A 25,963-nucleotide genomic window follows, 5' to 3' on the forward strand; every position below is an offset into this window, starting at 1 on the left:
GCCGTACCTTTTTGTAACAACCTGTGTATCAAAGTCAACTGTATCGAAAGCCTTGCTAAAGTGAAGCAGTGTTAGGATGGTAGCTTCACTTCTGTCCATAGCATGTTTACTTTGATTAATGCAGTTGCTGTACTTTGGTGCTTTGGGAAGCCTGACTGATATTTATGATGGGTGTCGTGAGTTTTGGCCTTGGAGTGTAATTTGTTTGTGTCGACTTCATCAGAAGCTTCTTCGAAGTGGACGTGTGTGGTGTTGCTGGTTGCCATCAGGACCTGAACCCGCTGCACGGCGCCTGCGGCCGCGGGCTGTGCGTGAGCGCGCTGCGTGCGGCGGAGGCGGCGCCGGCACGCATGCTGCCCTTCGGCACGCCCCCGCACGTGCGGCTCGCCATCTCCTTCGGCTTCCACTTCTTCTCGGCGGGCCGGCTGTTCGCGCCGGGCGTCTACCGCCGCTACTTCCGTGAGTCTGCGCCCTCCATTACGCTCCTAATGTGACGGCGGCAGCCAGCCATTAGCGTCGGCAGCGAAGGCGGAGCGCTCACGCACAGGCGCGCTCACCCGCTCTTCAGCCGTGCTTGCTCAGACGCACGCGCTACTCGCCGTAGCTGCTGCAGATATCTTCTTACCTTATGATGGATTACTCCGTCTCTCGCCGTGGCCGCTAAGGAACGCTTCGTTACGTAGCAGGCAGTCCTTTGCACGGCCGACAGAATCGATCGACCGCTTGCGGCGTAACGCGCTCTTTCGCACATCGACGGTGGTTCTGCAACATAAATTGTCCACCTACCTCGATACTGCTGCAGATCTGCACACGTAACTCCTGACTGCAGCTACTTAAGATATCTCAGAAAAGCAATGTTGAAGAAACTGATATTTCATAACTGTACGTCGGACGCCGCTACTAGTACAAAAAGCTGAAAATAGCCTAGTGAACTCTAATGAATAAACCGAAAACGGGTTGCTATTCAAATTTCTAAGTTCAAAGGTCGTTCTAAACTTGCATTAGGATTTTTTTATTGCCATTGAGCAAGATCATCAGCCCACATGTGTTCAAAACACTGAAGTTCCTGTTCATAGTCCTCGTCACAATCAAACAGCCAGAACTTGTCCTATCCAATTCCGAAATCATTTACGAGAGTTACACAGTGAATAAACTGCTATTTACTTTTGCACTCGGCATTCAGTGGTTCTCTTTAAATAAAGTTTTTGCTCGCCATATATACTCAGTAAAAAGAATTTACTTAGTACCGCCACGCTTTTTGTTCAAAGTTTACACACGCGATTTTCTCCAGAACAAAATATCTCTTGACTCTTAAAATTTCACAAATAGTTAATGGTAAACACCAGCTACCTTTATCACCGTACGGAAACACGGAAGTCACAATATCACTTCATTTTACACATAATGCGTTCGGACACTTTCAGCATGACTGGCTCCTTCGAAAGCTAGTCCTCTACTACCTTCTTCTCTCTCTCCCTCTACCAGCGCCTGTATCTCATGCGCTAGGTGGCAAACCGTCTCACTTCTTATTGGCTGTACAGAGTTCTGGCGAATCAGAACTGACTTACAGGGCGCGGCTCGCACCAAAATCTACTAAGAACCAACCACTGCACTCAGCTCATTGACGTCATTAAAATAAGCAACTCAAAACTCTCTTATTAAACAAATAAAATGAAATAATCTTTAAGCTGTACTTTACGTCTGTAATTTAACTATATAGTCGCGAACGTTACATATTCAAACACGCGTGGACGTACGCCCGAGTTGCTCAACACGTGGGGCGTGAGGTCTCCACAGTACATCGATGTTGTCGCCAGTGGTCGGCGGAAGGTGCACGTGCCCGTCGACCTGGGACCGGACCGCAGCGACTCACGGATGCACGCCAAGACCGTAGGATCCTACGCAGTGCCGTAGGGGATGGCACCGCCACTTCCCAGCAAATTAGGGACACTGTTGCTCCTGGGGTATCGGCGAGGACCATTCACAACCCTCTCCATGAAGCTGGGCTACGGTCCCGCACACCGTTAGGCCGTCTTCCGCTCACGCCCCAATATCGTGCAGCCCGCTTCCAGTGGTGTCGCGACAGGCGTGAATGGAGGGACGAATGGAGACGTGTCGTCTTCAGCGATGAGAGTCGCTTCTGCCTTGGTGCCAGTGATGGTCGTATGCGTGTTTGGCGCCGTGCAGGTGAGCCCCACAATCAGGACTGCATACGACCGAGACACACAGGACCAACACCCGGCATCATGGTGTGGGGAACGATCTCCTACACTGGCCGTACACCTCTGGTGATCGTCGAGGGGACACTGAATAGTGCACGGTACATCCAAACCGTCAACGAACCCATCGTTTCTACCATTCCTAGACCGGCAAGGGAACTTCCTGTTCCAACAGGACAATGCACGTCCGCATGTATCCCGTGCCACCCATCGTGCTCTAGAAGGTGTAAGTCAACTACCCTGGCTAGCAAGATCTCCGGGTCTGTCCCCCATTGAGCATGTTTGGGACTGGTTGAAGCGTCGTCTCACACGGTCTGCACGTCCAGCACGAACGCTGGTCCAACTGAGGCGCCAGGTGGAAATGGCATGGCAAGCCATTCCACAGGACTACATCCAGCATCTCTACGATCGTCTCCATGGGAGAATAGCAGCCTGCATTGCTGCGAAAGGTGGATATACACTGTACTAGTGCCGACATTGTACATGCTCTGTTGCCTGTGTCTATGTGCCTGTGGTTCTGTCAGTGTGATCATGTGATGTATCTGACCCCAGGAATGTGTCAATAAAGTTTCCCCTTCCTGGGACAATGAATTCACGGTGTTCTTATTTCAATTTCCAGGAGTGTATCTTTTCAAATACTCACAGTTGGTCAACTATTAACATATATATATATATATATATATATATATATATATATATATATATTTTGTAAGATGGCAAGAACTATGCCCCTTACATGAAGTCATTAAAGATCGCCTAACTCACGTTGAGCGATCAGTAGGGCTGAACAAAATGACTGACAAGGCACAATGCACCTTATCGAGGGTATAGTGTCGACGTAGTGGAATAATTAATGTCGGGTGACGGTTTTAAATTAAGTCACACGACATGAAAACTTTGTGGAAACGAGTGGATTTACTGGAGGCTAGTTTATCCAGGGAAGTATACAGAGTTAAACGTGGCTGACTGGGGAGTGGCGAGGGGAAGCGACAATAGGCAGCTTAGGGCGGCTCAAGCTCTGAGAAAGCGGTAACGGTGCGCGGCCTCCAGCTGCCCTAAGATCAGTGACAGTCAGTGGGTGGTTGACCCTGACTCCATGCTACTGTACCGGGAAACTGATGTTGAACTTTACGTCTGTTGATAAATGTCGTCCCGTTTTCTGTGAAACATGCGAGAAAGCCATGCAAAGCTATGGTGGAGTGGTCAACAGAGGTCAAAATATGCGTGTTCGTGACTATAGCAACTTCACGGTGAATTCACGGTCCTCAGAGCCTGAAGTAAATCAGGTGAAGAGCGACAGCATGAAATACGCCAGCCTCCGGTGGGAACGTAGGACCAAGGAATTTGAAGTACTCTCCTGGGAGTCAGAATTCTGGAAAACTTGGCGTTTGTGCAGACACTAACCTTGATGGGTGCCCTAGGGAGAGCTAAACAGAAGAAGTTGAGAGGAAGGGAAATTTTGTGGGAATTCGATCACTTCCCAGAGCAGGCGTTGGTCAGCGAGGGAAGCGAGGCATAATTAATGTGACTTGTGCTGCAGTTGGCGTAAGTGACTTTGCTGGAGGGGAAACTGAGGTGAAGAGCGGACTGGCAGAAGTCTCTGTAGAGGTCTTCCATTCCCAGCTTGCCTAGAGTGCAGACGTGGCGTTCTTGACTCAGCTTGCCTGAGAAAGAGTGAGCATCTCTGCAGTTTAGGACTTAGCAAAGGGAACGATTGAGCTTGGAGATAGGAGGTTTTGGTTCAGCTATGTACTGAGCAAGATAGCTAGGAGAGAATAGAAGAGTGCAGCGTTGCAGCACCTCGAGGTCGTCCGACGTCCACACAACGCTGTATTAGATGATATTGCGCCCACTCCAGCCACTGATTAATTTGTTGAATCACGTCGGCAAAGTTTCCACGAGGGTTTCATGGGCCGTGTACTGTAGAATTCTTCTCACACTTCGCATTACGCCTGGGTCAGTCGATAGGAATTACTTTTGAGTTATCGAGATTTACTCCACGCAAACGCAATTTATTACCATTGCCTGATAGAAGAGTCATATAATGTGATGATTGGAGGTCGTGAGTTAAAATAAATTTGTGATAATCGACTGCATCTGTTTTCAATCAAGTAGTAGAAATCCCAAGTCACGTTCTTAATTTTTTTTATGTTCAACATTTGTATCTCGTGTTCAATAGCTGCATATAACATCAATGTGCAACATGTCGCCACTGTGTACGGTATTTGGGTTACAACAGCGGTATGTGAGCGAACGTTATCCTGTTGGAAAACGCCCCCTGGAATGCTGCTTATCAATGGCAGTAGAGCAGGTCGAAGCACCAGACTGATGTACAAATTTGCAGGCAGGGTGCATGGAATGGGCACTAAAGTGCTGCTGCCGTCATACGAAATCGTACCCTAGGGCACAACTCCAAGTGTAGCTCAAATGTGCCTGGCACGCAGACAATCTGGCTGCATGCTCTCAACTGGCTTCCATCTGACCAACACACAGCGATCACTGAAACCAATGCTTCCATCAGAAAACACAACAGAGCTCCCCCTGGACCACTAATGAGCTCTCGCTTGACACCACTGAATTCTCAAATGGTGGTGGTTTGAGTCAGTGGAATGCACGCTACAAGGACACTGGCTCGGAGCTACCCTTGAACTAAACGAGTTGTAGCAGTTCGTTGTGTCAGTGGCGTGCCAAATACTGCTCAGACTGGTGCTGCAAAAGCACTATGATGTGCCAGAGCCATACTCCGAACACGATGTTCTTCCTCTCGGTACTGCCACGTGACCATCGGGAGCCCTGGCTTCTTTCGACTGTACATTCCCGTGACCACCGCTGGCAGCAGTTATGTACAGTGGCTACACTACTTGCAAGTCTTTCTGCAGTGTCGCAAAAGGAACATACAGATCCTCGTAGCCCTGTTGAACGACCTTGTTCAAACTCTGTGAGGTTTTGAAACCGACTGAGAGATTAAAACTGTGTGCCGGACCGAGACTTACACTCGGGACCTTTCCCTTTCGCGGGCAAGTGCTCTACTAAGTGAGCTACCCACGTCCCATTCTCACAACTTTAATTCCGCCGGTCCCTCGTCTTCCAGACCACTTCCCCGCGAAAGGCACAGGTCCCGAATTCGAGTCTCGGTCCTGCACACATTTTTAATCTGCCAGTAAGTTTAATATCAGCGCACACTCCGCTGCAGAGTGGAAATTTCATTGAGTGAGGTTTTGATAATTCCGTCTTTGTTGTCTTAAAGGCGTTCTTGCCGCGCGGGACTAGCCGAGTGGTCTAGGCGCTGCAGTCATGGACTATGCGGCTGGTCCCGGCGGAGGTTCGAGTCCTCCCTCGGGCATGGGTGTGTGTTTGTCCTTAGGATAATTCAGGTTGAGTTGTGTCTAAGCTTAGGGACCGATGACGTTAGCAGTTAAGTACCATAAGATTTCACACGAATTTGAACCTTTAAAAGGCGTTCTTGACCATGTCCAATCTCAAAGCTAACTTACGCTCAGGCCCGTCACAGCGAGTTTTTAAATCAAACCTGATTTGCATCGTCATTGCAGTGCTAGCAGCGCCACTCTTATACGACTTGCGCGAAATTTGGATAGATATGAGCTTACAGTTGTAGGAACACACATACAAGTTTCGTTTATCTCACACGACTCGTTCATTATGTTGCGATTCTTTCCCGTCAGTGCACCTCATGATATCAATTCACTGGTTTGTTTGTCACGTAATTCTAAAGGAAATAGTCCATTTTTCTATTGCGAGGGAGCAGTATGTGCAGCCTATGGCAACTGTGTGACCTGTAAACACTGCAATATCTGTGCTGTGTGTCATTACGAGACTTCTGCTACTTCAGGGAGGTTCGCACAACAATAACGTACGATGACAGGCTCCTTGCAGTCATTATAATGGGGCACGGATTGAGACAGACAGGCGTCGCTGCGAATGTCGCTGTGAAGCAAAGTGATGTCTCTAGGATCTGGAAATAGGTACTAACGACAGAATCAGTTGAGCATCGTCACAGAAGCGGCCGCAGAAGAAAAGCAACAGGTGTGTAGGCCGGGTATCTGCGTATAACAGCAAGTAGAAACCTTGAGCCCAATGCTACACGTCTGTGGTGGTAGTTTGAAGCAGGTACTCCTTAACCAGGTAATATGTGTCACAGGAGCCGGACATGTGCTGATTAGATTACATTAGTTTTTCGTTCCATAGATCTGTGCTGAGGAGATCCTCGTGGATGTGGAACATGTCACTTTTTTAAAGGTGAAATAACAATACTAATAGTATGAGTATATATAGCACATCATTGTTTTAAGCTGAAATAACAATTCTAATAGTATGAGTATATACAATACATCATTTGTTTCCATTAAAAAATTCGTCAGTGGAGTAGACGGAGTTAGCCACTAGTATGTCTTTCAGGCTCCTTTTAAAGTGACCTTTATTTGTAACTAAATTTTTTATATTTTCTGACAAATTATTGAAGATGAGTGTTCCTGAGTAATGGACCGCTTTTTGCTTTTAAGTCCTTGTGCAGATCATTTTTGTTCCTGGTATTGTGTAGATGAACTAAGCTGTTTGTTGGAAAAAGAGATATATTATTTAGGACAAATTTCATTAAGGAGTAAATATACCGAGATGCAGTAGTTAGTATACCCAGTTCTTCGAAGAGGTTTCTACAGGACGTCCATGAATTTACTCCACAAATGATACATATTAGATGCTTTTGGACTCTGAAAACTTTTGTTTGCCTTGAAGAGTTACCCCAAAATATTATACCATTTGGCATTATGGAATGAAAGTAGGCAAAGCATGCAAGCTTTTTCATTTTTATGTCGCCTATGTCTGCTAACATTCGAATTGCAAATACAGATTTGTTAAAGCGTTTCTGCAGTTCTGTGGTGTGCTCCTCCCAACTGAATTTATTATCAAGTTGTAATCCCATAAATTTAGGACTGTCAACCTCTTCTATCTGTTCTTGTTCATACTTTATGCATATGCTGGGTGGAAACCTCTTACAGGATCTGAATTATATATAGTGAGTCTCTTCGAAGTTTAATGTCAGTGAGTTGGCTTTAAACCATTTATTAATATCCGTGAAAATATCATTAGCAGATCTTTCTAGAACTACACTCGACATACTATTTATTGCAACACTTGTGTCATCTGCAAAAACAAAACGAACTCTGCTTCTGGCAGTGTAACAGATGAGAGAGCATTAATGTACACAAGAAAAAGCAATGACCCTAAGATGAATCCTTGTGGGACACCACATGTAATTCCTTCCCATTCTGATGATGAATGATGACTTAATTCACTAGTCCCTTTCACTGACACCCTTTGTTTCCTGTTAGCGAGGTATGACTTGAACCATTTTGCAGCACTGCCCGTGACACTATAGAATTCAAATTATCATATCGCATGAGCATGAAACATCTTTGTGGACTAGGCAGCAGTGGGACACAACGCTCTTTTCTGATCACATCCGTATGAGTCTCCACCCAGATATTCGTGTGTCGAGACAATGAGGACAACGCCTAGACGCCAACTGTATCGTAGACCGCCGCCCTCTATCAAGGCAGTTCAGTCATTTTTTGGGGTGGAATCACGTATGGCTGCAGGACACCCCTTGCGCCAGGACATGAGAGAGTGGCCGGTATGAAGATAGGGACAACATCCTTGCACGCACTGTGGCTGCATTTGGTAAACATATTGGAGCGGGATTCACGCAATGCACTCCCCCCATCATTACTATCTTGTGAAGACCTGTCTATTAGAGAATAGAGTCATTCGGATGGAACAGCCTCCGTATTATCCAGACCTCAGCTGCATTGATAAGGCATGGGCCATTCTGAAAGCAGCGGTTTACGATCGTCATGTCCCATCAGAAACCACTGTGAAGGAATGCAGCTGTATCCCACTTGCCTATCTGTCCAAATTGGTAAGGAGTTGCGAAACCGCATTCAGAGGTGTCTCCACTTACGAGGAGGGCTAATTTGGTTCATAAAGAATATGTTATGTAAGATGGCCGACCGCTGTGGCCGAGCGGAGCCGGCACGGTAGCTCAGCGTGTTCTGTCACACGGTTAGCTACTCTCTGTAATAAAAAACTGAGTGAACGGATCAACGAAGAACCTAAACGGGTGTCATCGGACGTCCGTCCTGAACAAATTCCACGAACAATACAGAACAAAATGAGAAAAAAAAGAAAAGAGAGGTTGTAGGCGCTTCCGTCCGAAACCGCGCTGCTGCTACGATCGCAGGTTCGAATCCTGCCTCGGGCATGGATGTGCGTAATGTCCTTAGGTTAGTTAGGTTTAAGTAGTTGTAAGTCTAGGGGACTGATGACCTCAGATGTTGAGTCCCATAGTGCTGACAACCATTTTTTTTGTTATGGAAGATGACAGTGTAGTGTCTGCCATGGAGTCCATGAGTTTTGGGGGACGTTTATAACACAGCTGCATCGCCAGCCTAAATTTAAATATTGTAAATGACCGTGTAATCAGCTGCTGACCTAACCTCACTATGTTACTCTGAACTAACTTACGTGTGTGATACGAGAGTGGTTAATTCATGTGTGGCATACTAAAATGAAAAACATTAAATTAAATTTATTGCTTAACTCAAAATCAATAAAGATGTTGTCAGTAACTCACACTGTAGGTTTACCAATATGTGCAAAAATTAGGACCAAGGGAATTGAATTAACTTCAATGTCTGACATTAAATACGGTTTTCACAAGTATATAGTGCCAATGTGGCTGAATAATAGTTACGCATGGACACAGGAGTGCACTCAGTCGCTCGAAATACACTAGAAGTCAACCAACAAACTTTCAGAAATTGTTCGGAGATACCATTGGTATTTTGGTATAATGGACCCACCATCTCAGGCATATCGTAGCTTTTCGTTTGGGTTCTTGACCCAGTTAGCTCTGCACTAAAAATAGCGCACAACTGCAAATGTCAACAGTATGCGCTGGGTGTCTTGTTTCTATTCGCTCACATACATGATGTTGACAACAGTAATTCCCAGTAGTACTCTTCGCCTTCAAGCTTACATCCAGTACTGCTCGGTTCTGTCTTGAGTTTGTTCATCGGGCAGTGTTAAACAGTGATACACGGTTGTATGGATAGGTTTACTGATGAAGAAAATGGTTTAAATGGCTCTAAGCACTATGGGGCTTAACATCTGAGATCATCCGTCCCATAGACTTAGAACTATTTAAACCTAACTAACCTAAGGACATTCAACACATCCATGCATGAGGCAGTATTCGAACCTGCAACCGTAGTAGCAGAGCAGTTCCGGACTTAAGCGCCTAGAACCTCTCGGCCACATCGGCCAGCATGATGAAGAGTTGACTGACGTGCACGCCATGTATGAATTCACAGCATGCAACGGAACAGCGACACAACAATGCTACGGTAAGCTATTCCCACAGCGACGGCAACTACACCAAAATTCAGTCTTCCATCTGATAACTGTGTGTTGTGTGTAGTGTAAGTTTTCCTCATAGCATATTACAGGCTTCTTCACTGTTGTGAAGGTATTTTCGCAGTAAAAGGGGTGAGTGCGGTAACAAACCGAATAAATCATAATCTCATTATTACTCTGTAATAAGCCGCTGGAGACAGCAGGTCCCTCAATTCAAAATACTCAGAAGGTATCTGTGATCAACCTCTGGAAGTTCGTTGCTGGTGTTTTGATTCAGCCTGTATGGTGTCATGCCAAAGTCACACAATTGGCTTAATGTTGTAAAGAAACCAGCCCCAAACGCCTCTACAGCAGCTGTCAAATTCTCCCAGCTGGACATTATCCAGTTGCTGTCAGTTTGCTGCTGTGAGTCTTCTGCGAGCAATTCCTCTACATACATCAATGCATGCAGTTCCCTTTGCATTGAAACTGGTTTAGATGCATATGCATTCACCGACACCAGATATTCCTGTCGGATTTGAAACCGATTATCATTGACTAGATATGACATTCATTTCTGGTATCTGTATGTAAGGATCTCTTTATGAACAGTGTTTCATCTGCCACGTTACCTATCCTGAGCGATGCAGTATTTCTAGTAGACATGTAGGTTAGACCGCACTGATACATCAGGAAATTAGGCAACTTCATTCACAATGTGATCATATACTCCTTTCTGCCATTCTGCCACGTTCCTGTATCGACTCATGTTACTGTGCTTTTCATACAACCGACTGCCATATATGCACCACTTCATTGCCATGTCTTACACCTGCGATGAAAAGTCATTTGACGTCTGGTACAATTTCTGCACCATGTACAACGCTTGAAGCTGTTTAGTGTGTTTGTGTGCATTGTTTCTCTATTTTTATTGTTACTTTATTCCTTCATCACAAGGGAGAGGGTCAGCTGGCAGCAGAACAGTACTCTTCTCTTCAGGTGTATACTGATGTTTCAAAACACACAAAAGAACGCTGTTCGTTGACGATATTTCGAATAAGACTCAGGAAAACGTATGATATTTAAAAACAAGAGTTGCCGGAAAGCTGGTTGGTTGGTTTGTCTGGGAGAGTGGACCAAACAGCGATGTCATCAGTCCCATCGGTTTATGGGAGGGCGGGGAAGGAAATCAGCTGTGCCCTTTCAAAGGAATCGTCCTGGCATTTACCTGAAACAATTTAGCGGAAGCACGAAAAATCTAAATCAGGATGGCTGACGACGGATTTGAAGCATCGTCCTCCTGAATGTGAGTCCATTGTTGCCAGAAAGATAAGACGAACGGTGCTCACAATCACTTGACAGGAGGGACCTGCATTTAGAAGGAGTAATGAAGAGATGGATATGGATTGGCCTTTGGGATAGTTAAAGCTGTTAGGTGATCGAGTTGGGCTGGGTTGTGAGGGTAGGTGTAATGTCTGATGAAAAAAGTGAATCAGGAGGAGGAAACAGAATGAAATTGGCGCTGGAGCGTATTTGTGATGTTATTTCACTGATTACGGAACCGAGTTACATTTGCGGAGGATATGACACTATGAGTCCAATTGGCAGTATTTAGCTGCAGCCCCTCATTGCGTCCGCTTGTTTGGCAAGCTGACCAACGATAATTGTGACTGATCCTTGTTGTTCTGGATCCTGACGTTTGGGCTTTGGGCAGAGTTGATATGTGAGCTGGTCCTAGACAAGTTCTAGAGGGGTCAGGTAGGGGATCTTGCTGACCATGAAAGTACCTCAGTATCAACCAGATAGTTCACGCTGACTCAAGCTATGTGTGTATGGGCACTGTCCTCTTTAAAAGCTGCTCTGTGGCGATGTACCATGAGAAATAACAAATGATAACGTTGGATGCCGGTGACGAACTGTTGTGCCATCAGATGTACCTCAATTATACCAACTGCGAGCCAAAGTCATACCTGACGGCTCCCGATACCATGACGCCTGGAGTAACATCGTCGCACCTCTCCAAAACATTGGAAGGCTGGATCCTGTCCCTAGGTCTCCACCATAATCGCCGACGGTGTTAGTGAAGAACTGTGATTCATCAGTGAACACAACAGTCTCTGCTTTCTGGTCACTGCCCTACTTCAATCACAACAATCTGTAATGTGGCGTTAATGACAGTGGTAACTCGCCAGTCCCACTGCTGCTATTCTTCGACCAACGATGTGGGATGACACTGCTGCAGGGATTACATTACTTGTTCTCCGATTGCAGACGCAGGTGTGAAGCGATTGCAATGTACTTGGTGTGCAATATTCCGATATTCCGTTGTCGTGGTCAGGCGTGATCGTCTGCAACTTTGACAAGTATACCTGCCATTGCAGTGCAAGATTGGACCACTGTCCCATCTCAGTGCCCCACAAATTTGCTTGTACTTCTGGAATGTTGATGCTCGGTTCAGTACTAGAAAATCTAGTCCATGGACAAAGTTCAATGTCTCACTGGCATTGCTCCACGTGACATCACAAGAGAGGTCGGCACTAACATCGACAGGCATGAATCAAACACAGTAACCTCACATCCACTCTTCGGACATCAACTTGCCAAGCCAAGACTGAAGTGCAGGAAGCGTTTCCTAAGAACTTCACAGTCCTTGGAAGGTACAGCTGCGGCTAACCGACTCATCAAGTGGAAAGAAAGATGCCAACACCTGAGAAACTGGATGACACCACAAGAATCCCTACCACCTGGACACATGGAAAAAAAATGAAATGAGTGTATGGCATCATTGGCCGGGAGGCCCCTTTTCGGGGAAGTTCGGCTGCCAAGTGCAAGTCTTATTTCATTCGAAGCCACATTGCGCGCCATGAAGTGATGATGAGGGCCACGCAACACCCAGTCTGTGAACATAGAAAATCTCCAACCTGGCTGGGAATCGCACCCAGGCTTGCTTGCATGACAGGTGAGCACGTTACCAGCCAGCTAAGCAGGCGGACTGGACACATGTAGAAGTGGATCATCTGGAAGTCGTCGAACAGACTACAGACCAAAGTCGCAAGATCGAAGGACAATCTACTAAAATGGAACTTCCAACTTCCAACACAACACTGTGCGAATGCGCTAAATTGCAGACAACCCAGCATTTCTTCAAATTGAAGTTATGCCTGGCCAGCTGTAGCATGAAGCACTTAATGTCTGCAGCACCCAACAGTACCAAAGGTGCCAATTCTGGGTGAATACTGTATAGTACTCTTCGTATGTATTGTATATGTGTTCATTGTAGTGTACCTCTGACACGAATAAAGAAAGACGCCACAAATCTGGACTTACATGATTCGAACAGCCGGCCAAATGGAGACTCAAAATGAGGTCCCTTTCAATCTTTGTCAGATGCTGGTAATGCAGTCTCACTCGAGTACACAGTATTTCCATAATGTGCATAGTGATCACCGATATCTGACGCTGTTCTCATCCATTGAACACTGTCCCAGTACAACATGAACAATGTTAGTACACTTTGGTACCCATTCTGCCTTTGACAGAGAAATACTACTCTACTCATTCCCTTATCTGCAGATGGTTGTGTGTGTATAATATTAGTAATGGTTCAAATGTCTCTGAGCACTATGGGACTTGACATCTGAGGTCATCAGTCCCCTATAACTTAGAACTACTTAAACTTAATTAACCTAAGGATATCACACACATCCATGCCCGAGGCAGGATTCGAACCTGCGACGCGGTTCCAAACTGAAGCGCCTAGAAACTCTCGGCCATCCTAGCCAGCGATATTAGTAAGTTACATTGAATGCTTCTGGGGTGTTTCACTTCTTTGTCAGGTAGTATACAATGTGGGAGGATGGCTGGCTGGATAACAAGGGATTCAGGATACAAAGAGTCCGTCAAAGAGTCGTGGTTCTATTTAGCCATTTATCAGACAAGCTGATATTGGGACAGATGGGGGATCCCAATTGGGAATGGGTGGGGGGATGGGCTTACCAGTTCCGGCATTCACCTTCAATTGGGTGATTGGAACTGTATTAATTTGCTTCTGGAATATCGTCCTTCATTGAGAACGTTGTCTTGGCCAAAAATTAAGATACTGTATGTGTGTGAGATGTATCAATGTTGTATGTGTTTGATAAGTGTGTATGTGTTACTGAAGGGAGCAGAGAGAAAAGAATGATGATTGTCCTCTTGGAAGGGGGTCACTGGCATTTTGTCTTGTGAGCTCATTTCGGACGAGAGTGTCGTAATGTGGCTGTAAATGTTTTCGGAGGTTAGCCTGTCCTGAGGCGGTTTGCCTGCCTGCCTGCCTGCCCGCAGAGCCGCCGCTGCCCGTGCTGGTGGCGGGCACGATGAACAACGTGTCGTTCGTGACGCCGGGCAGCCCGCTGCTCACCCAGCTGGACGACCTGCCCCGGGGCTCGCTCTGCTCCGGGGCGGGCGAGGGCCGCAGCTTCGCAGAGTGCACGCACGTCATCCGCCTGCCGCTCGGCGCCACCGTCGACCTGCTGCTGATCGACCAGTGTGAGTTCCTTTGTTTTTACTGCCTCCCTACCGCACTTCACGATTCTTGCAACATTACATTTACTGTAACTCTTCAGGCTTTCCCGGCGAGATCTTGACGTGTGGATTAATCGGGGATGTTTGTGTCGCTCTGGCACAACATTTCGGCCACGTAACTCGTTGCCTTCTTCAGGTGCTGCCTGAGGCTGCCGTGTTGGAGGATCTTGTCCAGTCTCAGGTAGCACCTGAAGAAGGCAATGAATTACGTGGCCGAAATATTGTGCCAGAGCGACACAAACATCCCCCATTATTCCACATGTTATTACATTTACTGTTGTAGATGAAAGGGCTCTCTCTCAGCCTTTAAATATGCCAGACACAATGGAACGCCTCATTAATTTAAGTTACAAGCTCACGTATCTACTGACGCTAACACTAGTGACAGGCACCCTTTTGTTATTTTGGTTTATGTTTTTCTGCCTGGGTTGATGTGTCCCACCATGTTTTCCTCATGCCTGTGCCAGTCTCTTCATCTCAGAGTAGCTCATACCCCAAACGTTCTACATCGCTTGTTTATTACAATATCAGTTTCCCGCAACCGTTTCTGCCCCCTGCAGTTGCATGTAATTCCGTGGAAGGTATTCCTTAATTTCCTAATACATGTCCGATCAGCTACACTTACATTTACGCTTCACAATCCAAATTATGGTGTGCGGTGGAGGGTACTTGGTATATCAATATCTCTTTCTCCTCTACTGATTAATTAATGATTCTAGGAGTAATAATTACGATGGAAATTTGCTGGCCCCACGCAAGAACTCCAATATACTGAGTTCTATAATTTTCAGTGTGATATCGTTTGTGGCTGCGATGAGTTTTTTGAAAGAGTTCATGATGCCTTCAGCTGCCATTCTCTTTATTTTATGTACGATTGTTCAGTTGCCTTAGGTCATTTTCAACTCCTTTGTACACGATTTTTAGTAGTAAATTACGTCTTGTATGTCTTTGCTCCTATGACTCCCGTTTCTGCCTCAGGATCACGGGGTCCCGGGTTCGATTCAAGGCTGGGTTGGGGATTTTCTCTGCCCTGGGACTGGATGTCTGCGTTGCCCTCGTCATTTCATCATCATCAGTTGTGACAGTCGCAACATTGGACTGAGAAAAGAAAATTGCACTACGTAAAGATTCGGACTTTGTACAGGCGCTGATGACCAAGCAGTTCAGCGCCCGAGAAACCAAACATCATCATTCTATGTCTCCATGTTATGCTCGTAAAATAAACCCGAAATGTTTTACGCTATACTGGGAACGCGTTGCTTTCGAGCAATCGTTGCGAAGCTCTTCTTTTCATTAGATCCATGACTTTTCCTTTCTGCAACTTACGTAATATTTGAAGTGATCCATCTATATTATGAATTTTGTGACTGGTGTCTTTTAAGTGTGCAGCAAATGTGGATGGGTTATTGCCGCATATTGTCTTGTGCTCTTTAAACCGTACATTAACTTTACGCACAGCACACTTTCCAGAAAGGCTTATTATTTTTCGTATACATGAAAAATCTGTAACATTTAATATTCGATTATTACATGATACTTCCTCTCGCCTTGAAGGTATATACCTCCTCTTCTTCTTTTAAGACATTGTTGCGGAGGCTAGTTTGCTTTGCTCAAATTTCTTGCTTCTCTATTACAGGTACCAGTAAAGCAGATAGATAAGGTCAAATAACCAATTAGTAAATTAAGTTGACTTTGTTCTGTAAGAATTAATGTAATTAGCATGAACTAAACAAAAATCCACGTCGTCTATTATGGACGGGAAAAAACAGAAGTACAGCGGGAAAAGACAGGAGTACAAGATCGGTGGAACATCTGATAGGATTTTTCACAAACATAAGAAAATTAATGTTCTTCATCTTTTATCGCTAGCTCGATACCCTTAATTGCTGCGGGCATACAGCATTTTAATCTTTGCCGTAAACTACTTAGGCGAATGAATGGATAAAAATAATCAGAACAAAAATAAGACATATACCCAAATAGGAAAACGAGCATAAGTTCCAGTACACTGTATCCGGGTTCCAGCACTAACGGTGCGCTTGCACGACTATTGTTAAGCGTCCGTGTGAGCCGGAATCTCTCTAATTTTACCTTCAAGGGCCTCGGGCGACGTATACAGTAGGAGGAAACAACATACTGGCTGACTCCTCCTCTCGTAACTCTAAGAGCAGACTACACAGTCATGGACAACGCCTCTACTGTAGCGTCTGCCACTGCAGGTGGATTAGTGTCTCTGTGACGCTTTCGCATTCAAACCTATGACGAAACGTGCTTCTCTTCTTTGGATCTTCTGTATTTCCTCTATCAGTCCTATTTGGTGAATGGAGCGGTGGTATGCGTAAGGCGCTCAACAGCGAGCTAATCAGTGCTCGTACTCACCTAAAGGAGTACAAGTGTGAATATCAGTTGTGAGTAGCATGCAACAAAATGTAAATTAAAAAATTGAACATTCAGCGTTCCTGAGACTCTCTCACTCGTACTGTCACACAAAGCAGCAAAAGACGGATGGCTGAGAGCAGTGTGCGAGTAAAATACATGCAGTGTAACCACACGTCTAAAATAATAGAACAAGGAACTGTGCTTACACCATCAACTGAAAAATAAACGATGAAGCAACGAGCCTAGAAACAAATTAAAACCATCCACGTGAGAAGACCAGACACCACACAGAATCTTAAAATATGAGTCACATTAGATTCATCATCACCTAAAACACAGGGCAGGTTCACTGAAAAATGTGGCCCTCACGGATACGTATAAAATGCATTCACTTAAAAGCACTGCATACGGATTGATCTTCCTGCAGAAGGAGGAATCCATGCGTCAGAGGACAGTGTCCTGTCCAGAGGCGCATTAGAAGTACTTGCTGCCGTCGCAGTGGCCGGAACATGAAACGCCACGGTCGTGTCGTTGGTTTCGTCGTCCTCACCCTGTTCTTCTCCAGCCCTAACCAGTCCTCCTCCCACAGACGCACGATGTTGCGTCTCAATAACGAGGTAACTGCACGTACAGGAGCAGCACATTTATAAATTGGTACTGTCAAACAGGCATCCTTGGCTGCCACATCTGCTGCTTCATTACCCTTAATGCCCTCGTGCCATGACATCCAGCACAATGACACACCCTTTCCCTGCCTCTGTAAGTGGAAAAGCGTGTCATGACATACTTTTCGGCTGGATGCATACGATCGGTAGCCGAAGAGCACTTATTGATGAGGAATTTGGTAGCAAGTCGGAACGGGGTCTTCTCCAGTGTCCTCAATATCGCATTCTTTCAGCGTGGTACACTGTACGTGTACCAGGTAAGAGATTCTTGACTACACTGTCTGGAAATAGCACAGCACAACCGACGGAATTATCCTGTATAGTCACAGTGATCGGATAAAATCCTGTAAAACATTGATTTAAAAGCAAAGGTCAGAGTAAAAATCTTCTGGCACATTGAGTGATCTAAAATAACCCTGAGTCTCCGTATTAATCGGGGCAGTGAACGACTCGAACCACTAAGTCCTGCTGACTTCGTTGCTCCTGGTGTATTTCTAATTAGTTGGTCCATTGGAGGGCGAGCGACAGTATGAAATGCCGGTGATTGTGGCATTGATAGCAGGCTGTTCACATAATTCCTCATGAGGACCCACTGCTGGATTAAAAAAAAGTCCTGTGGCTACAGCTTGTCGTCGGGTAGGCTGGCCGCCTTGCCTAAGTTTTTTGAGGTAACGTCACTTCGCCGACTTGCGAGTCAATGATGATGATGTGACGATTAAAACAACACAACACCCAGTCCTTGAGCGGAGAACATCTCCGACCCAGCCGGGAATTGAACCAGGTCCCCGCGCATGGCATTTCGCCGCGCTAACCGCTCAGCTGTGGAGGCGGACTGCAGCCGAATGACAAGTGGTGGTTCGCCATCCACAACGCACAGGCTAGGAATTGGACTCATACTGTACTTTACTATCACCTGTTTCTATTGTTTTGTGGCAAAAGCTTGAAAAATTTCCGTTTGTTGCTCTGACTTTGGACACCAGTGTACATTCCCCAGCATTAAATAACGTCAGGAGGCTTTTAGCAGGTTGAACGTTAGGTGTAGTGTCTATCGCTAGTCGTGAGATGTGGCAGATGAACTTAACATATGAAAGAAAGGACGAAAGTAGGCAGCTTGTAACCTTTCAGTGTCATGGGTGGTGCAATACTTCATGTGGGCCCTTATACCAAATCTGTGACTGGATAAAATTTATCAGAATTGTTAATTTGCGTAATAAAAGACACTGTAATGACAAAAAAAGTAATAAAAATACTGTCGAGTTTGGAACAACAATCCTCGTAAACTGCTAATTTCTCAAATCGAGAATGTACCACTAGTGGTTGAAGGGGCCGACACGTGTTGCAGCGCCGGTGATGGGCGCCCTGAGCCACCCGTTCCACGTGCACGGGCTGCGCGCCTGGGTGCTGGAGGAGGGCGTGCGGCCCCCGCCGGCTGCAGAGCAGTGGCTGCCGCACAGCGGCGCGCCCCCCTCCAAGGACACGGTGGCCGTGCCCGCCGGCGGCTACGTGCGGCTGCGCCTGCTCGCCGACAACCCGGGTGAGTTCCGCTAGGAGGCCGCCGCACAGGGGTCACAATCCCAAAAAGCTGCTCAAGACATAAGGAGTTGTTCAATTTGTACCAAACTTAGTATGTAAGGGTTTGCGGAGTTTCTCATTAAGAATATGATATCAAAAAGTGAAAAAAACAAAATGGCGGACCCAAGATGGCAGCCTCTATGTACACTACTATCATTTTTTACGTATAAAAGTAATTTTTAGGGAATTATCGAGGTTACTGATGATGACGGAGTTCAAAAAACTTAAAAATAGTGGATCCAAGATGGCGGTCAAAATCTTATGTCCTTTATTTATTTATATTTATATATTTTTATTCATATAAAAGTCAGTATTTAGGGGTTATTGTAGTTAATGCTTAAAAAATAAACCGAAAAAGTGGAAAACTCGAAGAAAGGACCAAATATAGCTTACAAGATGGTAAAAATATTACAAAAAATTATTTCATTTTAATTACAATTATTTATTTTGTAAATTTTTCATAACTTAATTTACAAGTTTTCATTTTCTTATTCTTTTTCATCTTCTGCTTGAACTGAATCGTCATCATCCTCAAACACTGTTTCCTCATTATCTGCATCTGAATCTTCATAGTCTTCCTCCACAGGAACTAAGAGGGTAACGGCTTCTGGCGACAAACTCTTCAGTTTCTTCGGAGAAGATTTGCGTAAGGAAGAAACATAGTGGTCTGTCGTTGCCAACAATCTCCTGAACACGTCTTCCATAGTCTTAACTCTTGAAAACTTTCGAGAAAAACTCGGACGAAATTGCTTTATCAACTTATTGGTTCATTCCTGAGCATCCTCCAATAGTTGACCGATGGGTAAAATGGCCGAAGAAATAATGTCTGGTACATGAACCAACAATCTATGGACTGCTGTTGGCATGTTGTACCAGGGGTATTCTTTCACGTAGTGCTTGGCAGTTGCTAAGGCGTATGCTCGAAACTTTTCAAACTCGATCTGACGTCCGCTCGAAATCGTCTGCAAAATTATATGGAAACGGTGGATTAGTTCTTCGGAAACTCCAGTTATCAGTGCTGATGTTGGAGTGTTTTAAAAAAAAACGTCGAGCGGTGTTTCCGTCATTCGTACTGCCAAGCCCTTGTTTCGGCATGCCAATTATAATTCCAAGCTGCTCTTTGAGAGTTTTTTGAATGTTGGCTTTCAGTATTCCTTTTTCCTCTTTATCTTCTGCTTTACGTGCCTGCCACTTTTTTGTTTTCATTTGGTATGCCAAATGAATACAACATTCAAAACATCGAATCCAGGCGTGAAGAGTTGATAGTCCGTACGGAAGATAATCGGCGGTAACTTGTTTTTTCAAAACATCGTCAATGTTATGAAATTGGGCAGACGTAGCCTTGCAGAGATAGCACCGTTGTGCAGATTTAGTGTTGGTGATAGCATTGCACACTTTACCATCTACCATGGTCATGCTTAAATTGTATTTAATGGAAATGTCTTTCCCATCCATGGAGGAGTTCGATCTGTTTGTCGTAATACGCTTTCTCATTTAAAGACGTTTGCTCTGTTTCCTTTGTAAATACTAACTTCAGTGGTCTGCAAAAGAGGGTTGAAGACGGCTTCGGATTAATCCGTAAGATCTTTTCTTCTTTAGTTTCTTCATTTACACCTGCAAGTTTCAGTGGAACAAGCAACGTGAAAAATAAACTTTAATCTGAAATGCTCGAATCTGAAAACTTCATTTTATACATGCTTTGGCCGGAGGTTCCGTCAAAGTCCCACTTACAAATAAGGGCCATATTAGACATTTCCGAATCACTCATATGTAAAATATCGTCTCGTTTCAGCAGTACAACACGTTGAACAGTGTGGTCTGACAAAGCTAGCAACCGTACCTCAGCTTTTGATTCGGTAAAAGTAAGGATTACGGCTGCAGGGCGGCAAGCTATTTTTGCTACCAAAACAGCTGAATACGGTGGATATAGCGTGTTTAAGCCGTTTCCTTTAGCCCCATTTCTCAAATGCTGGTAAGATTCTTTTGACAGTTTCAAGTCGAAAAGGAGTGCTAGACCTTCATTTGCATCATATGAGGATGGCGATGCTTAAAATTACTACAGCACGTAACAGTGACAGTTTACGCCTCACGGGCTGAAATTAATTATAAAACTGATATGGCTACGTAAAGTACGTTATAGGAAGTATTGCATATTTTGTCGTGTTGGGACCTGTCTCAACTTAATTAGTCGTTACTTGACAAAAGGTACAACGTGGACTTTGTTTACAAAATGCACTTTGTTGGCGCCAGTAGCGCTTGTAAGCATCGTCTCAATACGTCGCGCTGCTAGCGCCAGCGAGAGTAAGGATTGTAATCTTACGTAGTTTTGCTCATAATAATTTCATGTTACTACTTAGTTGCTATACAACATAAATATTACAAAAAATGTCTTAAAAACTGTAAACTTCAGGCGCAGCTTACAGAGGGTGCCATATGCAAAACCGTTGTGTACTGTAAAACCAACATATAATTTTACGACAGTAATGGTTGAACTGTGTAAGCATTCACTTGAACGGGAACAACTGCTACAATTCCGCACTGGTAGGTAACGTTAACATTAAAAGACAATGATGTGATGGACTTACAACTTTTGTAAATCACATTGTAATATATACTCTTGTATTTGTTTTAGCATTGATAATGACCTGACAGAGGTCGAAATCTGATCTGCGTTGTCACTATGTCATTAAAGCAACTTAATTCTACGACTAATTGCTGCTCTATCTAACCCAATACAACCACAGTCGTTGTGTTCACCCAGCCCATTGAGGGCAACCTAATGAAATTTCTAGTAGTTTACTATCGAGTTGAGATTTTCATAAATGTTTTATTCGTATCTGACACAAACTACCAGTACGGTAATAAACATGCTTTTAAACACGTCACTAATGGCAATCAAGTAATTTATAGCAATACAACAATTTAAAAATTAAAAAAAACACAGAAGCTAGCAGTACGGCAATAAACAACCTTTTAAAACAAGAACATTAGTAAACAGGCTACTAAAGTAATACAGAACTTTGTTAATAAAGTACGGTGAGGTATTGAAGCTTCCAACACCGCCATTAAGAACATTAAACAGGTCTCAGCAAACACACGATTAATGGCAATAAAAGAATTTACAAATTTGGAGGAATTAAAAAAGTTTTAAACCAAACTGTCCTGGAATATCATTAGAACATAACAGATATGACAGACCCATATAAGGTGACCACAAATCACCCACCAATTTAAGTACGCCCCTTAAACACAATTTCCACTCTCAGGCTGGTCGCTGAACCGACTTTTAGCCAGCGAAAACTTTTTATAAGATGTTTTAACTTGCTGACCGAATTAGAGCTAAACTCGTGCAAGGAAACATTACACCACACAGTCCTGAATGAGCGACCACATGATGGACTAACAAGAAGCATGAATTTACTCATAACCCACTACAAAATAGCGAAACAATTAAACTGCTAAAACTACACCTCCAACGGGACAGTAACGAGAGGAGGAGGAAAACCACTGTCTTCAATAACACCGGTGCCGGGGACAGGAAATCCGGTCGCTGGAGGCCACAAGGCAGAAGAGACGCTGGTTACACAAAATTATTACTTTATGATTAAACCTTCCACGAACTTGACTTGCAATTATGCTCAAACAGGCAGCACACGACCTCCGATGGCAAGGATCCACACATCCGACCGCGCACGCGTCGCCAGCGTACCCAACACGCCACGGTCACGCGACAACACGCTCTGTCACCGGAGTTCACGTCTTCTCTGCAACGTTGACGGGTAGTGACCGCTCCTTCATGTTAGGTGTCTCCTTTTAAACTGAAGTGTTGAAACGGAGGATTTAAAGAAGCTTGTTAACGTCCCACCAAGGCGAAATGAACAGCAACTACTCGTGGGGCGATTCTGTATACAACCAACACGCGGGGAGCTCTTCCGTCAACTCGACCCGCTCGTTACACACCACCGACATACATCACGTGGCGTCTCGGTGCAACTGACCATGCCTGCTTCGCACTGGAGAGCCACGCTGCCCTCCCGTGTCCACCACACTCTCTGAGCGCAACACCCCTACTTCCGCGTCACCACACGAGGTTACAACTAGTCAAGGATCTCACTTCCTCCAAAGCAGTTTCCCGGAAGCAAAAACGCAGATATCGATAGCAGAGGGAAAAGACAGCCAAGCAGCCACTTAATGACAGACAACATATCAAACAAACATGTCAGGGGAAGAAATGGAAAACCAATGCAATCTAAACACAAGGGGTAGCACGAGTCGATACATGGCTCATCTACTTACAGCACTGACAGTTTCTATTTTCAATCTAGAGCATTATGGAGTGTCTTCCGAAAGCTGATTCCTGCCAGTAGTTAGAAAAAAAATTGAAGTGAATGTTACAGAATTTTTCAATGGACTGGAAATAACAGCCAGTCAGTTGTGAAGTACTCTTTAAGACAGTTCTAAAAGGTTTGAGGTTAGGTTTTGAAGTTTCTGCCTGTTTTCAAGAACATGTACATGCTTTCAGGCTCAACCACTTTGAAAAATCAGTCACTGCACAACTTATGCTGGAAACGAAGCGTGTCATCAAAAATCTAGAAAACAATTTGGTAACATTACATAATGAAGCCAGTGGTAAGGCCATAAATCTGTTAGAACAACTGGAGATATACCTCCACAAAACCAAAAACCATAATCGATGTTAAATGAACTAAAAGATTTCGCAAGCCACAACTATTTCAGTAATTTTAAAGATCTGTTTCAAAATTAATTCCTGCATGTGTCAATTGTTCCCTGCACATGTCAATTGTTCAATAACTATATCTTTACCACTATGAAAAATTCATCTTTGACCACACCACCTGTGAAGTGTTTACAAACATGTGTTTGCGAATGTGCCTCTTGGATGAAGTGATATCCTCGAAAACGATGGAGGAAAAAAATGATGCTGTTACTAAAACGTTAAAAACGCTTTTCTTGGATTATTTCCTAAGTACACACTATTCATCTCTTCGACAATTTGGGACTTATCTTCCGCGTCTGACTTACGAAATTCGTAACCTAACATCAAACCTTTTCGTGACAGGAATATGCATTTCATCTCATCCAAGAGAACAAATAAAGCATGTATTAAGACGAATTAAACCTGAAGATGGACCCACAGGGCCCGATATGCATCGTGTTCTGATTAAAAGACGGAAAGTTGTGACTGAAGTGTTTTTTTTTTTTTAATTCATTCTTCGAGTGTATTGAGTACAGTCACGTTTGAAGCTGCAAAATATGGATAAAATTAAGTTGATTAAGGGGATGATAACGCGATATACTAGACAGAGATTCTACGTACAATATCTTCCGAAGAAGACAGTTTTAAAACTGTTCGAACCATTGTGGAGGTGTAATAAACCAGTATTCTCCAACTGTTTGGCTGTTATTTCCATTGAAGCTTTTGCCTGTACAGCTGCTGAAGCGCTGCCAAGCTAGCAACTTTACAAGAAATTTTTAAGAAGAATATATTTTTAGTTCGACCTGTCAAAAAACAAGACGCATTAACGATATGGACAGAACACAATGAATGAATATTATTTAAGTTTACAGCATGTAACTAAATTCCCTTTACAGACTTTGTGAACTAGTATTGGGACGAAGACGGTTAAGTTTAGCACAGGAAACCAGGTCCGGAAACGTACCATTTTCCCGCTACATGCACAATACAGTACATGCAGTAACCACACCTATGTTTAAACATGGAAGCAGAAAAGATTGTAACAACTACAGAGGTATCTCTTTAATCAGCGTTGTGGGTAAAATCTTCTCAGGTATTGTTGAAAGGAAAGTTCGAGTATTAGTTGAGGACAAATTGGGTGAAAATCTGTGTGGGTTGTCAGGACCAGATCTTTAGCTTACGGCAAATAATGGAGAAGTATTATGAGTGGAACAGGGAATTGTATCTATGTTTTAAGATCTAGAAAAGGCATATGACCGGGTTCCTAGGAGGAAGTTATTGTCTGTTTTACGAGATTATGGAATAGGAGGCAAAATTCTTCAAGCAGTTAAAGATCTTTGCATAGATAGTCAGGCAGCAGTTAGAGTTGACGGTAAATTGAGTTCATGGTTCAGAGTAGTTTCAGGGGTAAGACAAGGCTGCAACCTGTCTCCTCTGTGTTCATATTATTTATGGATCATATGTTGAAAACAATAGACTGGCTGGGTGAGATCAAGATATGTGAACACAAAATAAGCAGTCTTGCATTTGCGAATGACTTAGTTGTGATGGCAGATTCGATTGAGAGTTTACAAAGTAATATTTTAGAGCTAGATCAGAAATGTAAGGACTATGGTATGAAGATTAGCATCTACAAAACGAAAGTAATGTCAGTGGGAAAAACATATAAACGGATTGAGTGCCAAAGAGGAGGAACAAAGTTAGAACAGGTGGGCGGTTTCAAGTACTTAGGATGCATATTCTCACAGGATGGCGACTTATTGATAGAACTGGAAGCGAGGTGTAGCAAAGCTAATGCAGTGAGCGCTCAGCTACGATTTACTCTCTTCTGCAAGAAGGAAGTAAGTGCCAAGACTAAGTTATCTGTGTACCGTTCAATCTTTCGACCAACTTTGTTGCATGGGAGCGAAAGCTGGGTGGATTGAGGTTACCTTATCAACAAGGTTGAGGTTACGGATATGAAAGTAGCTAGGATGATTGCAGGTACTAGTAGATCGGAACAATGGCAGGAGGGTGTCCACAATGAGGAAACCACAGAAAAACTGGGAATGAACTCTATAGATGTAGCAGTCAGGGCGAACAGGCTTAGATGGTGGGGTCATGTTACACGAATGTTAGATGCAAGGTTACCCAAGAGACTCATGGGTTCAGCAGTAGAGGGTAGGAGGAGTCGGGGGAGACCAAGGAGAAGGTACCTGGATTCGGTTAAGAATGATTTTGAAGTAACAGGCTTAACATCAGAAGAGGCACCAGTGTTATTACTGAATAGGGGACCATGGCGGAATTTTATAAGGGGGACTTTGCTCCAGACTGAACGTTGAAAGGCATAATCAGTCTTAAATGATGATGATGATGATGATGATGCACAATACGACAACACACGCTTCTCTCTGTCTCCTGCTGTTTGTCGTCTAGGCCCAGTTACAAACAGCACGTGA

At 44.3% G+C, this 25,963-nt stretch overlaps 1 protein-coding gene across 1 annotated transcript in view; it reads left to right on the plus strand.

Annotated features, from left to right (window-relative positions):
* LOC126355722 (uncharacterized) overlaps window positions 1-25,963 on the plus strand; it is a 169,776-nt gene that overhangs the window by 121,362 nt on the left and 22,451 nt on the right. Inside the window, exons 9-11 of the mRNA XM_050006089.1 lie at window positions 270-459; window positions 13,953-14,156; window positions 18,579-18,770. Coding sequence (XP_049862046.1) covers window positions 270-459; window positions 13,953-14,156; window positions 18,579-18,770 — 586 coding nt within the window. The remainder of the gene's footprint in view (window positions 1-269; window positions 460-13,952; window positions 14,157-18,578; window positions 18,771-25,963) is intronic.

The sequence above is a fragment of the Schistocerca gregaria genome, chromosome 3 (genome assembly GCF_023897955.1).
Source record: "Schistocerca gregaria isolate iqSchGreg1 chromosome 3, iqSchGreg1.2, whole genome shotgun sequence".
NCBI classification, from domain to species: Eukaryota; Metazoa; Arthropoda; class Insecta; order Orthoptera; family Acrididae; genus Schistocerca; species Schistocerca gregaria.